Source organism: Mirounga leonina, unplaced genomic scaffold, assembly GCF_011800145.1.
Source record: "Mirounga leonina isolate KUSES-001 unplaced genomic scaffold, KU_Mleo_1.0 Mir_107, whole genome shotgun sequence".
Classification (NCBI taxonomy): Eukaryota; Metazoa; Chordata; class Mammalia; order Carnivora; family Phocidae; genus Mirounga; species Mirounga leonina.
Genome location: NW_023270233.1, coordinates 4,111,172 through 4,127,076, shown reverse-complemented (window position 1 = coordinate 4,127,076; position 15,905 = coordinate 4,111,172). Strand labels below are relative to the sequence as shown.

Below are 15,905 nucleotides of genomic sequence, written 5' to 3'. Positions count from 1 at the left end.
GCTTAACGACTGAGCCACCCAGGTGCCCCTAAGAGGATTGTTTTAATTAATTAAGGTACATCCAGGGGTGCCTGGGTGGCTCAGTCAGTTAAGCGCCTGCCTTTGGCTTAGGTCATGATCCCACGGTCCTGGGATCAAGTCCCACATCGGGCTCCCTGCTCAGTAGGGAGTCCACTTCTCCTTCTCCCTCTGCAGCTCACCCTGTTTGTGTTCTCTCTCTCTTCTCTCTCTGTCTGTCAAAGAAAAAAAAAAGGTACATCCAGATAATATTGAATTTGTTTTTTATTTTGTAGTAATCTCCACATCCAATGTGGGGCTTGAACTCATGACCCCAAGGTTAAGAGGTGAATACTATACTGACTGAGCCAGCCAGCCGCCCCAGAATTACATTATCACATTTTATTTTATTTTATTTTTAAGATTTTATTTATTTGACAGAGAGAGACACAGCGAGAGAGGGAACACAAGCAGAGGGACTGGTAGAGGGAGAAGCAGGCTTCCCGCGGAGCAGGGAGCCCGATGCGGGGCTCGATCCCAGGACCCTGGGATCATGAGCTGAGCTGAAGGCAGGCGCTTAACGACTGAGCCACCCAGGCGCCCCTATTATCACATTTTAAATGTGTGTTTACATATGTGTAAATACACATGTATAAAGATTTGAGATATTATATATTTAAGTGATTATTACTGGTGGATGAATATGTATATGTTTAATTTATTATCTATTTGGTCTAATTTTTCTACATTGGATGTACATTTCTTTGGTATTTTACAAAAAATAGAAGATTTTTACTACATCAAAATAAAAAGGTTCTGGGGCTCCTGGCTGGCTCAGTGGGTAGAGTTGTGTGACTCTTGATCTCGAGGTTGTAAGTTTGAGCCCCATGTTGAGTATGGAGATTACTTCAAAATAAAATTAAAAAAATAAATAAATTGGGGTGGGGCGCCTGGGTGGCTTAATCCATTAAGCGTCTGCCTTCAACTTGGGTCATGATCCCAGAGTCCTGGGATCGAGCCCTGCATCGGTCTCCTTGCTTGGTGGAGAGCCTGCTTCTCCCTTTCCCTCTGCTGCTCCCCCTGGTTGTGCTCTCTCTCTGTCAAATAAATAAATAAAATCTTAAAAAATAATAATAACAATAATAATAAATAGGGGTGCCTGGGTGGTGGGTCAGTGGGAGGAAGTCTGCTTGTCTCTCTGTCCCTCCCCCTGCTTGTGCTCTCTGCCTCTCAAATAAATAAAATCTTTAAAAATAATAAGATGGTGCCTGGGTGGCTCAGTGGGTTAAGCGTCTGCCTTCAGCTGAGGTCATGATCCCAGAGTCCCGGGATTGATTCCCACATTGGGTGCCCTGCTTAGCAAGGAGTCTGCTTCTCCCTCTGCCATTCACCCTGCTCGTGCTCTCTCTCGCTCTCTCTCTCTCTCAACTAATAAAATGTTTTGAAAAGTTAAAAAAATAATAAAAAGCTCTCTGTGTAGTAAACTATCAACAAAACTAAAAGACAACTTACTGGATGGGAGAAGATATTTGCAAATGATATATCCAATAAAGGTTAGTATCTAAAATATATAAAGAACTGATATAACCCAACATAAAAATACTCAAATAATCCAATTAAAAAATAGAAGACATGAACAGACATTTCTCCAAAGAAGACATACAGATGGCCAACAGACACATAAGATGCTCAACATCACCCTTCATCAGGGAAATGCAAATCAAAACCACAATGAGATATCACCCACATCTTGATCAGAATGGCTAAAATAACTCAAGAAACAAGTATTGACAAGGATGTGGACATACAGGAACCCTCGTGCACTGTTGGTGGGAATGCAAACTGGTGCAAGACAATGGAAATTCCTCAAAAAATTAAAAATAGAATTACTATATGATCCAGTAATTCCACTACTGCGTATTTACCCAAAGAATATGAAAATATTAATTCCAAAGGATATACACACCCCCATGTTTTTTGCAGCATTATTTACAATAACCAAATTATGGAAGAAGCCCTAGTGGCCATCAATAGATTAATGGATAAAGAAGATGTGAGAGATACACACACACACACACACACACAGAGGAATATTATTCAGCCACAAAAAAGAATGAAATCTTGCCATTTGCAACAACATAGCTGGAGCTAGAGAATATAATGGTAAGCCAAATAAGTCAGAGAGAGAAAAATACCGAATGATTTCACTTATAGGTGGAATTTAAGAAACAAAGGAACAAAGGGAAAAAAGACCCAAAAAACCCTCCAAAACAAAAACCAGAGTCAACCATAGGGAACAGGGGCGCCTGGGTGGCTCAGATAGTTGGGCGTCTGCCTTCGGCTCAGATCATGATCCCAGGGTCCTAGGATCGAGCCCCATGTCAGGTTCCCTGCTTGGTGGGAAGCCTGCTTCTCCCTCTCCCTCTCCCACTCTCCCTGCTTGTGTTCCCTCTCTTGCTGTGTCTCTCTCTGTCAAATAAATAAAATCTTAAAAACAAACAAACAAACAAAAAACTATAGGGAACAAATAGATGGTTTCCAGAGGGGAGGTGGATGGGGGGATGGGTGAACTAGGTAAAGGGGATTAGGAGTACACATAATCTTGATGAGCACTGAGTAATGTATAGAATTGTTGAAACTATATTATATACCTGAAACTAACCTATATGTTAACTATACTGAAAAATTTTAAAAAGGTAATATTTATTTTAAAAATAGATGATTTAAGGGACACCTGGGTGGCTCAGTTGGTTAAGCATCTGCCTTTGGCTCAGGTCATGATCCCAGGGTCCTGGGATCGGGTCCCGCGTTGGGCTCCCTGCTCTGCGGGGAGCCTGCCTCTCCCTCTGCCTCTGCCTCTCTCTCTCTCTCTGTCTCTCATGAATAAATAAATAAAATCTTTAAAAAAAAATAGATGATTTAATTAAAATAGCTCAGCTGGATAGTTCATGCAATTTGAAAATTATATATTGATGAAAATCTAGAACTTAATACTAAATTTGCTTATCAGATTTTTATTCCTAAAACAAATTTTTCTATGACTATGAGCATTTATATTTTTATTATGTTTCATCAACAACAAATTTACCAAAGTACTAAAAAGAAAATAATGATCATGCTTTGAAGTTTTAAAAAAAAATGCCTTTATTTTATTTTTATAAGAATTCCAAGGGGCGCCTGGGTGGCTCGGTCGGTTAAGCATCTGCCTTCGGCTGAGATCATGATCCCAGGGTCCTGGGATTGAGCCCTGTGTCAGGCTCCCTGCTCATCGGGAAGCCTGCTTCTCCGTTTCCCTTTCCACTGCTCATGTGTACACCCTCACTCTCTCTGTCAAATAAATAAATAAAATCTTAAAAAAAAAAAAAAGAAAGAATTCCTTTGGTAAGTAAAGCATCTCTTCATTTTAGGATCAGAGATAGTAAATAAAAAGTCAAATATCTTGCCTAGTGCTAGAAGATAGTTTTTTCTTTCTGGTATCCTACCTGGGAATAGACAAGAAATAGAATTAAAAAAAATACTCATGATCCACCGATACTGTACTATTTTCCTGTTAATAATATAACTTCACAGTGGGAAGAATTTGAAAAGATTTTACAAAGTGACCCTTTGCTTACAAGGTTGTTTTTCAGCTGATGATATTATGATATAATTCTCAGTAAACTATCATTTTTTATTGCATTGTGTTTTCAACATCGCTGTAATTTGAGAACACTACTAATGATAGGAAGATACATATATATGATTTTACATTTAAGTTTCTACTTTTTTTTCAGGTATGACAGCAGTTATCTGTACTTACCCTCTTGACATGGTGAGAGTACGCCTAGCATTCCAGGTGAAAGGGGAACACACTTATACAGGAATTATTCATGCATTCAAAACAATTTATGCAAAGGTATTTCACATTTACTTTTCTCACCTATATTGTGCCCCCCCTTTTTTTTATGTACGCTCTGTGCTCAACATGGGGATTGAACTCTTGACCCCAAGATCAAGAGTCACAAGTTCTACTGATATTTTGAATGTTATTTAAACTCTTTTATGGTTGATATTAATAATAATTATGACACATCTATGTTTAAGGGTGGGTTCCAAAATAATTTTTTCATTGGAATGTAGGTTTTGTTTTTATGATGTTTTCATACTAAGCACAATATAATCTCACTTCTAATTTTTCTTCATTCAAAAGGAAGGTGGTTTCCTTGGATTTTACAGAGGCCTGATGCCCACTATATTAGGAATGGCTCCATATGCAGGTATTTTCAAATTTGGCAGAATCTTGATCTTTTATTCTTTTCTAAGAATGATTTTTAAATTTTAGCATTTTGTACTCAAGCCCCTATTCCATTTAGATTTATTTTTTTCTTCCTTAAGGATAACCATTTGATCCAGGACCATTTATTAAATAGCCCCTCCTTTCCCCAGTGATCTGCAGTGGTGCTTCTAAAAAAATAATAGAGTGCAGTTTTCTGAGTCTTTATATTTGGTAGGACAAGTCCGTTTACCTTATGCTTTTTGCTTTTTTTTTTTTTTTAAGGAATGTAAGAACTATAGATATTCTGCTATTCCATGCACATTTTAGAATCAGTTTTTGATATTGCACAAAAACCCTTGTTGGGATGTTGAATGTCTTGGACATTTTTGTTAGATATATTTATAGATACCATATAAGCTGTGTTGTGTCTTTTAGAAAATTACATTTCAGTTTATTGTTTGACTTAATTTTATATGATCTTATAGCTAGCCATTATTCTACTTATTGATATTATAGCCAGCCACCATGTTACTTGTAGATGCTTTGGGGTTTCTGTGTGGGCAATTCATATCCTGTACAAATAATATCATTTTTTAAATTTCCATTCTAATTCTTATTTCCTTATTTATTTATGTTTATCTTAGTTTACTGTAATAGCTAAGGACCTACAATGCAGCAGTGGATAGAAGTGATGATACTGGGCATTTTGGCTCCTTAATGATTTTAAAGGGACTATTGTAATACTTCTTCACTTAGCATAATGTTGATGTATGGCGTTAAGGAAGTTTTGGTAAGAATTTTTATGTGAATTGATGTTGAATTTTATCAGACATCCTTTCCTGCATTTACAGAGGTGATCATAAGTTTTCTCCGTTAATCTGTTAATATGATGAATGACATTAATAGATGTTCTAAGATCAACCCAAATTGGTTATGACATCATGACCTTTTTATATCCCGTTGAATTAAGTTTGCTAATTGTTTTTAGAAGTTTTACATCTGTATTTCTAAATGAGATTAGCTTGTAATTTTCTTTTCTTATAATATCCTTGTGTGGTTTGGGTATCAAGGTTATATAGGTCTTATAAATGAGTTGAAGAGTATTTCCTCATTTTCCATCTTCAGGAATAATCTCTATAAAATAATTAGAATTATCCGTTTCTTGAAAGTTTTCATTGTGGATGATTTTTAAGTCCTGGTTTAATTTCTTAAATGGTTGTAGGAACATTCAGGTTTTCTATCTTTTGTGAACCATTTTTGGTAATTCATACCTTTCTTTTCCATTTTAAACTTGACCCTTTTGTATTAGTTTTCTTTTTTTTTGGCAAAAGAATTCCCTTATTTCTTCATATTTTTTTAATCTGTTCTATTGTCATGCCCCTTTTTTTCATTTTTATTTGTTTAATCAGTTATTAGATTTTTCAAAGAATCAGTTTTGGCTTTTATTTTCTTCTCTAGTCTACCTTTATTTTCCATTTCATTGATTCTTGTTCATTTCTTAATTATCTCCTTCTTCCTTAGGTTTATTCTTCAGTTGGATGCTTACCTCATTCATTTTCAACCTTTGGGTTTTTTTTCCCCTAATGTAGGCCCCCCCCTCCCCCGCCAAATCCTGCTTCAGCTGCATCCCATGAGTTTATTATTTATTGTTTTTGCTTAAAATGTGGAAAATTTCAAACATATTCGAAAGTAGGCAATAGTGTAATGAGCCACCATGCACCTAGCACCTACCTTCAACAACGATCAACTTACTACCAGTCTTTTTTCATCTGTGCCCCTAAATATTCCCTCCACTCTCATCCCAAATTGTTTTAAAGCAAATCCACTTTATTTCATCCACAGTATTTCAGTATTCAGCTCCTCTCTATGCTTTTTTTATAAAGCATAACCATATACCATCATGAACTTTAAAAAAATTTTTTTTTTTTTTTTAAGATTTTATTTATTTACGACAGAGAGATACACAGCGAGAGAGGGAACATAAGCAGGGGGAGAGGGAGAGGGAGAAGCAGGCTTCCCGCTGAGCAGGGAGCCCGATGCGGGGCTCGATCCCAGGACCCTGGGATCATGACCTGAGCTGAAGGCAGACGCTTAACGACTGAGCCACCCAGGTGCCCAAATTCTTTTTTTTTTTTTAATTTTGTTTATTCATTTGAGAGAGAGAGAGAGAGACAGAGACAGAAAGAGCACAAGTAGGGTGAGAGGCAGAGGGAGAGGGAGAAGCAGAGTCCCCGCTGCTGGGAGCCAGACATGGTGCTCTATCCCAGGACCTGGAGATCATGACCAGAGCCAAAGGCAGACACTTAGCCACCCAGGTGCCCCTAAAAAAGAATTCTTTTTTTTTAAAGATTTTATTTATTTATTTGACAGAGAGATAGCGAGAGCAGGAACACAAGCAGGGGGAGTGGGAGAGGGAGAAGCAGGCCTCCTGCCGAGCAGGGAGCCCGATGTGGGACTCAATCCCAGGACCCCGGGATCATGACCTGAGCTGAAGGCAGACGCTCAACGACTGAGCCACCCAGGCGCCCCAAGAATTCTTAATATTATCTAGTATATTCATGGTTCAAATCCCTGCCCCCTCCCCTTAACTCATAATTAGTTTTTGGATAGATCCAAGTTAATATTTCCTGGTATATCTTTTTTCATCCTTTTATTTTCTACTTTTTCGTGTCTTTATGTTTTAGGTATTTCTTTTGCAATCATTATATAACTGGATATTTTAAAAAATCTGGTCTGTAAAATCCTTAATTGCCAATTAGCCCACCTAATAGTTGTGATTATTGATAACATTTGTACTTGTTTCTATACTTTGCTATTTGATTTATACCTGTGGCTTTTCTTTTTATGTTTTCAAAAATTTCTTTCTTGTTCACTGATTTTTCTGAACCTTACCCACTATTTTATAAATGTATAAATTTATTTGCCTCCTTCTGTGGTTGATGTTCTTTAATTATGAGCCCATTACTTGATCTTAATCTCCGAGTTTCAGATCCAGTGATTCCATCTTCTGCAAACCCAGTGGCAAGATCCATCTCAATAGCTTTCTGCTATTGGCTTCATTGTACTGAGTCACTTCACCTCTCTTATGGGCCCACAATTCCCAAGTGGGCTCCAGCTTATATTTTTGGAAGGCTGTGGTGCTGGGGTTTTTGGAGACCTTCTCACCCTTTTTGCAAGTCCAATAACAATGACAAAGTCATTCAGAATACCTAGATTGTGGGTGCCTGGGTGGCTCAGTCGTTAAGTGTCTGCCTTCGGCTCAGGTCATGATCCCAGGGTCCTGGGATCGAGCCCCGCATCGGGCTCCCTGCTCTGCAGGAAGCCTGCTTCTCCCTCTCCCACTCCCCCTGCTTGTGTTCTCTCTCTCACTGTGTCTCTCTCTGTCAAATAAATAAATAAAATCTTAAAAAAAAAAAAAGAATACCTAGATTGCTGTGTTGGAAGCAGAACTTTAAAATTTTTTGCTCTATTTTCTTCTTTAAATTTTTTGTTTTTAAAATATATTTTAACCTAATTATAGTGTATATATAATTTTGTTTCTTCATTTTCCCCCATTTCCCAAACATTTTTCATATATTTGAATACTCTTCACAAATGTCCTTATTAGTTGCATCATATTTCACTGAATACTATTCCACATCATTTATATATTTCTAATTTTTTCAACTTATATTTAACTTGCTATGAATTTCCTCATTGTGAGCTTTTTCAGATGTTAGATTAAGTCTTTAAAATAGATTTCCCAAATGTAAAAGTATATGAATATTCTAAAATTGTATACCATCAATTCAAAATACTATAATAAGAATTCTGTATAAAGAATAAATGCAGGGACGCCTGGATGGCTCAGTCAGTTAAGTGTCTGCCTTTGGCTCAGGTCGTGATCCCAGGGTCCTGGGATTGAGTCCCGCATCCGGCTCATTGCTCAGCAGGGAGCCTGCTTCTCCCTCTGTCTCCTGCTCCCCCTGTTTGTGCGCTCTCTCTCTCTCTGACAAATAAATAAATAAATCTTTAAAAAAAATGAATAGGGGCGCCTGGGTGGCTCAGTCGTTAAGCGTCTGCCTTCGGCTCAAGTCATGATCCCAGGGTCCTGGGATCGAGCCCCGCATCGGGCCCCTGCTCCGCGGAAAGCCTGCTTCTCCCTCTCCCACTCCCCCTGCTTGCGTTCCCTCTCTTGCTGTGTCTCTCTCTGTCAAATAAATAAATAAAATCTTAAAAAAAAAATGAATAAATGCATATATTGAGGTATTCTCCTAGACTGAATTTTTGTTAGTGCTCATTTCTTGTTAAGCATCATGTATATTTTAAATATTTTTTAAAATTTAGTAGATATCAAGTTATCTTTTTTTTTTTTTTAAAGACTTCATTTATTTATTTTGACAGAGAGAGACACAGCGAGAGAGGGAACACAAGCAGGGGGAGTGGGAGAGGGAGAAGCAGGCTCGCTGCTGAGCAGGGAGCCCGACACGGGGCTCGATCCCAGGACCCTGGGACCGTGACCCGAGCCAAAGGCAGATGCCCAACAACTGAGCCACCCAGGCGCCCCAGATATCAAGTTATCTTGAGTAATGTTTAGTTGATAGGATTGCTTGAATTCTATTCTTTATTTTGTTAATGTGAGACTTTAATGGGTCAATTATAAAATCATGTAAATGTTCAGCAAGCACCAAGTGCATGTTATTGATAATATTTATTAGATTTCACGTGTCTTGTGATCCAATATGAACATTTCTCTCATGGTCACAACTCTTCCTTGAAGACAAAATTAGACACTGAGTTAAAATAACAATTCTTTGTCACTCCTAAAGTTTTTGCTTTTATCTTACCACTGTCATTGTTATTGTGAATATCAGTTGTCATATATACTTGTAATTACTAATCATGAATTTAAGTTTTACTCATGTGAAACCTTAGAAAACTACTTAATTCTATTAATATATAAGGTGGCATTTATACTCAACTACTGCCTTTATTCAGTAAACTGAAGTATAAGTGTATGAAAACCACAGCTATAATTTTTATAGATGGTTATTTTGTCATCTTTAGGCTATTTATAAACATTAATTAAACCTTTTTCTTATAGAATAAGCCAAACATCAGAAATCAGGAAATGTATAGTTTGTTCCTTGAGTTAATTGTTTATTACGAAGAATGGTGTCTTTTCATGGTTAATGTAATGTTAAGCATAGTGGTGAATCTGTATTTTGTATTTCAGGTGTTTCGTTTTTTACCTTTGGTACCTTAAAGAGTGTTGGGCTTTCCCATGCTCCTACCCTTCTTGGCAGACCTTCATCAGACAACCCTAATGTCTTAGTTCTGAAAACCCACATAAACTTACTTTGTGGTGGTGTTGCTGGAGCAATAGCACAGACAATATCGTAAGTTTCTTCATTAACTTAATTCAATCAAATTGCAGTTTCTCAGTCTTGATTTTCAGCATTAATCATTTTAGTTTTTCTAATAGATTATTAAAACACAGGATACCTTGCAAAATATAAGCAGTAATTGAATACATTTTTCCAGATGTAGCACTTTAAGCATTTTATAAATAATTAGGTGCCAAATTGACCAAATTAGTTTGAACCCATCCAAATTCCTGTGGATTCATTTAAAAGAAAGAAAGACGGGTGCTTGGCTGGCTCAGTCCGTATAGCATGCGACTCTTGATCTCAGAGTTGTAAGTTCAAGACCCACATTATCTCTAATAGAGATTACTTAAAATCTTTAAAAAAATTTTTTTAAATGAAAGAATGAAAAAAAGACAGCAAGCTAGAAAGAATTACTGTGTATGGTCTTTACCCTGGGCACCTGGGTGGCTCAGTCAGTTAAGTGTCTGCCTTCGGCTCAGGTCATGATCCCAGGGTCTTGGGATTGAGCCCCACATCGGGCTCCCTGCTCATCGGGGAGCCTGCTTCTCCCTCTCCCTCTGCCTGCTGCTCTGCCTTCTTGTGCTTTCTCTCTCTTGATCAAATAAATAAATAAAATCTTAAAAAAAAAAGGAAATGTTTAAAAAAAAATATGGGGTGCCTGGGTGGCTCAGTCGTTAAGCGTCTGCCTTCAGCTCAGGTCATGATCCCGGGGTCCTGGGATCGAGCCCCACATCCGGCTCCCTGCTCTGCGGGAAGCCTGCTTCTCCCTCTCCCACTCCCCCTGCTTGTGTCCCCTCTCTCGCTGTGTCTCTCTCTGTCAAATAAATAGATAAAATCTTAAAAAAAAAAAAAAGTATGGTGTTCACCCATATTTTCTCATGAATTTGCCTTTATGAGTTTCTGAAATTTGAACCATTTGTGTGTGTTTGTGTGTGTATAAGGAGGCACTTCTCTTGCACTAAATCTTGAAGGCCACCTTTGTGCCAGACAGTGTACTAGGCTTTGGGACATTTGCTGAAGGAAAAACAAAGTTATTGCCTCAAAAAGCCTATATTCTTATTAAGACAGTAGCAATACAATGGAATTATATATTAATAGAAGTTGTAGTGGGAATATAGATAAAGGTATTACTATATTGTAATTGGAAAGGTGATTTCCAAGAATTCCCCAGCCCAAGAGAGATTGAGTAGATGAGATCAAAAGAGGCTGGAACACTAAGAAGCAGGAACTTCTCAGGAAGAAGAAGAAAAGCTTTCTGTGACTGAGGAGTATCCTGAAAAACAGGAAGTAGTAGTGTCACAAAGACAAAAAAGTATCCCATGGAAAAGAAAAGTCAAAGTAAGATAAGTACCGAAACATAAAGTGTTCATTGGATTTTACAATTAAGAGTCACTTTTGCGAAAGCAGGTGTGTGTGGAAGTAGATCATAGGAGGTTGAAGGTTAAAAAGAAAAGGTGTATGGTTTACTTTTGGAAACCTGACTCTGGAACCTTGCTCATTTGCAGAAACATGATCACCCTGTAGCTACCTGATTCTCTTCTTGCTTTTACTGCCTTTTTTCTTTACTACTCACTTCCAATTTAGATCCTTAAAATCTCTCCCACTTCTTTTCTTAAACTGTATTCTACACCTATAGACTCTTACCAAATCCAAAGGCTCCCTCTCAGTTCTTTTGCTTCCTTCCAGTTGTCCTAGTTCTGGGTTTTTGTAACAGTACCCTCTCTTGGCAGTCAACCTTTCTGCCCTTCCCTTTTCAGGTGTTTTGCTGATTCATATCCTCCTCTTCCTACCTATTCATGCTGATTTGTTAAAGGCCCAGCCTGACCTCAGTCCTCTGCTCTTCCCATAAATATCTAGGATAGCTTATCTATCTTTATGGTTTCAATGGTCACTTCTGCACAGATAACAAATTCTATTTAAATCTTCATCGCTGACTCTCCATTACTTCTCTAGCAAGTTCTTGGATGTTTCTACTTGGACTTCTGCCATCAGTGCAAACTCCATAGTTCAGATACTACTTTCTTGTCTTCCTCTTGGTGACAATCCTCAGCTCCTAGCTTTCCTATTTGTTACTGATAACCATTAATCTTCTAGCCCTGGTAATACCTCAAAATCAATTTTCATATTGTACATTTCCAAGTATCACTCTGTCTTACCATGTTTTACTATAGAACACTGCCTAGCGTGCTTTTTCTTTCTTACTATTATTTCCCATGTTCTACTCCTTGTACCTGGTCTTCTTACCTTCTCTCCTTTCTACTAACCAATTCCTTGTACTCACATACATCTTTTCCTGCTTGGAAACCAAATCCTTCAGGTTGAGGTTTTTGTCCCTTAATTCTCATAAAGTTTCTTCCTCTTACCACGCTCCTTAAAAAATAATTCCTGGAGATGCTATTGAAATGCATATGGAGCTTCAGTGATTGGTTAATGTTATTTCTTAAGCTGTTCGGTTTAAAAAACATGGTTTCTTTTCAATTATAACATTTCATTGTAAATATAAACATATATAAAAGTATATCATTATTTTTGTCATATATCATTTAGGTATATATTATGTACCATGGAGATCTTTGAATAAGAAAGTAGAAAGCAGCTTGTCACACTGGAGAATGTCTCTAAGACTCAATTTATTAATGTTGGGATAATAGTACCTACTTCATGCAGTTGTGAAGATGGAGTGCGATAGTTTATGTAAATTGTTTAGCATAAGACCTAATACAAGTAGTCAATATTAGCAAAATAAAAGTAATTTAAAAAAATCACGTGGGGTCCCACTCCTAAAAGAGATTACTTTTGTATATTTCATTTTAGGTAATTTTTTTTACATAGAATTTTCTCTGTCTTCTAAATGCAATATGTATATTGTTGGTTTTTGCCCTTAAAGAAAAATTTTTGTTAGTCTACTGTATACAGGGGGACTTGCTGAATACTCTTAGAGTAGTGGTTCTCAACTGGGGGTGATTTTGCCTCCAGTGGACATTTATTTAATGACAATTTTGATTGTCACAGCTGAGGGTATGCTACTGGCATGTAGTGGGTAGAGGCCAGGGATGCACTTAAACATCCCACAGTGCACAGGATAGACCCCCACAACTAAGAATTACCCCCACAACTAAGAATGTTAATAGTGCCAAAGTTGACAAACCCTGTCTTAGGTTCCAATAATGAAAAATACCCAGTTTGAATCTTCAGAAAGTGGCATTTAATTTGGTCTTGAGGAATGAATAGAACTCTATATTGTAATGATGAGAGAGAAGAATTATCTAACCCAATGGAACCACATAAGCAAAAGCAAGACCTTTGTATTGCTATTTAATTTATTCATGTGCTTATATACTGACTCCCAGATTCGACAAAACAATAAAGGTATAGGAACACATTCTTTTCTAAGGAAATAATATATAGGGCTTTGTATTCAATAACTGTTGCGTAGAACACTAAAAATCATTTTTAAGTCTTTCTGCCTTTTTCTTCTTTTAGCTACCCATTTGATGTAACTCGTCGGCGAATGCAGTTAGGAACTGTTCTCCCAGAATATGAAAAGTGCCTGTAAGTTCTCTATTTGTCATTGTTCATTTTCTTTAGGAAATGTAATGTTTAAATTAAGTAGGGAGATAGGACTGCGGTCTTACCAGTAGTCCAGGTATTATTATGAGATAGTGTTGCTAGTAAATGTTACAGGCATAGTCCAAACAAAATAGATTGTACTAATGAACCCGGCAATTTGGTGCATAATGCTTATACTTGTTTGGAGTGAATTGCTGCTTTATTGTGATTGGGATTGTTTTTACACTTGCCTTCCAAAAGCTATTCAAGATGGCATTTTGGCTTCTTTTAAAAATGCTATTATGGTGGCGCCTGGGTGGTTCAGTGGGTCAAGCATCTGACTTCACTCAGGTAATGATCTCTGGGTCCTGGGATTGAGCCCTGTGTCCATCTGGGCATCGTGCTCAGTGGGGAGTGTGCTTGTCCCTCTGACCCTCCCCCTGCTTGTACTATGTCTCTCTCTCTCAAATAAATAAATAAAATCTTTAAAAAAAATTCTGTTACGGATCCTGAAATTGTCTCTTCTTGAGTGGGTATAACAGTGCCATCGTTTAACCGTTGTCTTTCAGTACCATGTGGGAGACTATGAAGTATGTCTATGGACACCACGGAATTCGAAGAGGATTGTATCGTGGTTTATCTCTTAATTACATTCGCTGTGTTCCCTCTCAAGCAGTGGCTTTTACAACATACGAACTTATGAAGCAGTTTTTTCACCTCAACTAAAGAAAATCATGATTTCTTTTGCTTAATAATATCTCAGAGGGAGAAATAAAATGTTACTTTAATTTTGGGAGGAACATTACTTGAAGGGGATATTTGCCTTGTCACAGGAACCGCTGGTTTTTTAGTACTTGATTTTTTTTTATTCATCACAAATCAAAAGTGCTTACTTGTGCTTTTTGATGCCAAAAGTTATACCTTAGAACATTGAAAAAAATTCCTAAGCTGATGCTGGCTAATCAGTTAGGTTATTTGAAACTGTTTTAAAGTGTTATTTGGAAGTAGAACTAACTTAAAATGGGATTCAGGAGGTTGCCATTAGCTTTATCATGCTTTAATTCCAAGCTTTAATTATAATCATGATTTTCAAAGACTCTAACATTGGTTATAGGCTTGGTTATATTGCAGCAGAATGATGAAAACTGAATTTTTAAGTTATATAAAACATAGCTTGGGGGGGTGCACCTGGCTAGCCCACCCAGAAGAGCATGCTCTTAATCTTGGGGTCATAAGTTCAAGCCCCACTTTGGATATAGACATTACTAAAAATTAAAAAATTTTAAAAAACCCTTAAAAACACGTAGGTTAGGTGCCAGCATTGAAGATTATTCTTATTATCTCTTTTCTCATAATTCTGCTCCACTGCATAAAAGGACTGACACTTTTTCTTTTTGTTTTTAAATAAAATAAATGTTGTATTTAAAAATTAGCCTTGTAGAAACTCAACAATAAATGAAGAATTTTCAGGTATTGCTCATATGTTATTACTAGGTACTAGGTACTATCACTGACTTAAATTTGTTTTTAAAAGTCAATGTATTTCCCAAAGGCAGTAATAATAAATACTGAATATCTTTGCTCTCAAAACAGTTAGCATTATAGATTTGTTTTTGTTAGGTGATTTGGTATACACTAGAAAATTTATTTAAGTGGAGTGTGAAATACCCATTAATATAGATGTGAATGTCAAAGAATGTTTTGAAGGTATTTTGTCATGATACATCAACTAGTTCTTCCATGTAAAATAATTTTAGTGCAATATAACCTTTAGAAACGTAAGACACGATTTAATTGCTATTCTTTATATTAAAATGGTTTAAAATATAAGAAGTCCATTTATTGTGTTTAGAATACTTTTTATCTTTTATTGTAAGCATGACAGAAATGGGAAGGGAACAATTATAGTTGTCCTCAGAAATAGTGATTTGTAGAATTGATGTGATTCTTCTTGATCAATGCAAACTATTTTAATTGTTCTAACTTTATAATTTTTTTTATTGAGGTAAAATTGACATATAACAATATATTAGTTTCAGGTGCACAATGTAATGATTCAATATTTGTATTTACTGCAAAATAATCACCATAATAAGTCTAGTTACCATCTAATTGATGTATTAGAAAACTAAGCTGAAGGTGTTATTTCTGCTTCAATTTTAATTTTGTTTGCATAAAAGATTTTTTGTTATACCTTGGTAAAAATTAGATGAACTGGTTTCATTTTCAAAGTCTTTATTTTAAAATAAATATGTATCTTTGTATGATTTGTAAGTGTACCCACAGGTAGAAATACATGTGTTCTTAAAACTATTTTGTATATCTTCATTTCTGGGCTACATTGTAGCTAAATATTGTTATCAAATCTCAAGATAATTTAAATGTATGAAATAAGTATCTCATGTTATCAATAAAAGAGGACTGCGAATATTTTTTTAAATAAAAATTTGCATTCTATGTCAGTTATAGAATACATAGGATATTAAAAATAAATTTTATTCATATTTTGGCCATTATTTCTCTTTTTTAACTATTCACATTATTAAAAAATATTCACATTATTGAAGCACAAATGCTAAACATAAGTAGTCAGAACAGAAGAATATTTAAAATAATAACTATATTTATATCTGATTTATTTCAGATTAATGACCCAAAGTGTATCTTGCCAGGTTATCTTCCACTGAAGATTGACTATTTCTGTTTTGATTTCCATTGTTACTCTTCCTGCCTTT

The 15,905-nt window shown here is 36.3% G+C and overlaps 1 protein-coding gene across 2 annotated transcripts in view; it reads left to right on the top strand.

The window, feature by feature from the left end:
- LOC118018766 (graves disease carrier protein) overlaps positions 1–15,683 on the top strand; it is a 49,332-nt gene extending 33,649 nt beyond the window's left edge. For both annotated transcript variants that reach the window (XM_035017507.1, XM_035017514.1), the window contains 5 exons: positions 3,771–3,892; positions 4,187–4,253; positions 9,468–9,630; positions 13,105–13,173; positions 13,740–15,683. In XM_035017507.1, coding sequence (XP_034873398.1) covers positions 3,771–3,892; positions 4,187–4,253; positions 9,468–9,630; positions 13,105–13,173; positions 13,740–13,896 — 578 coding nt within the window. In that variant the 3' untranslated portion in view covers positions 13,897–15,683. The remainder of the gene's footprint in view (positions 1–3,770; positions 3,893–4,186; positions 4,254–9,467; positions 9,631–13,104; positions 13,174–13,739) is intronic.
- Positions 15,684–15,905: the final 222 nt, after the last annotated feature.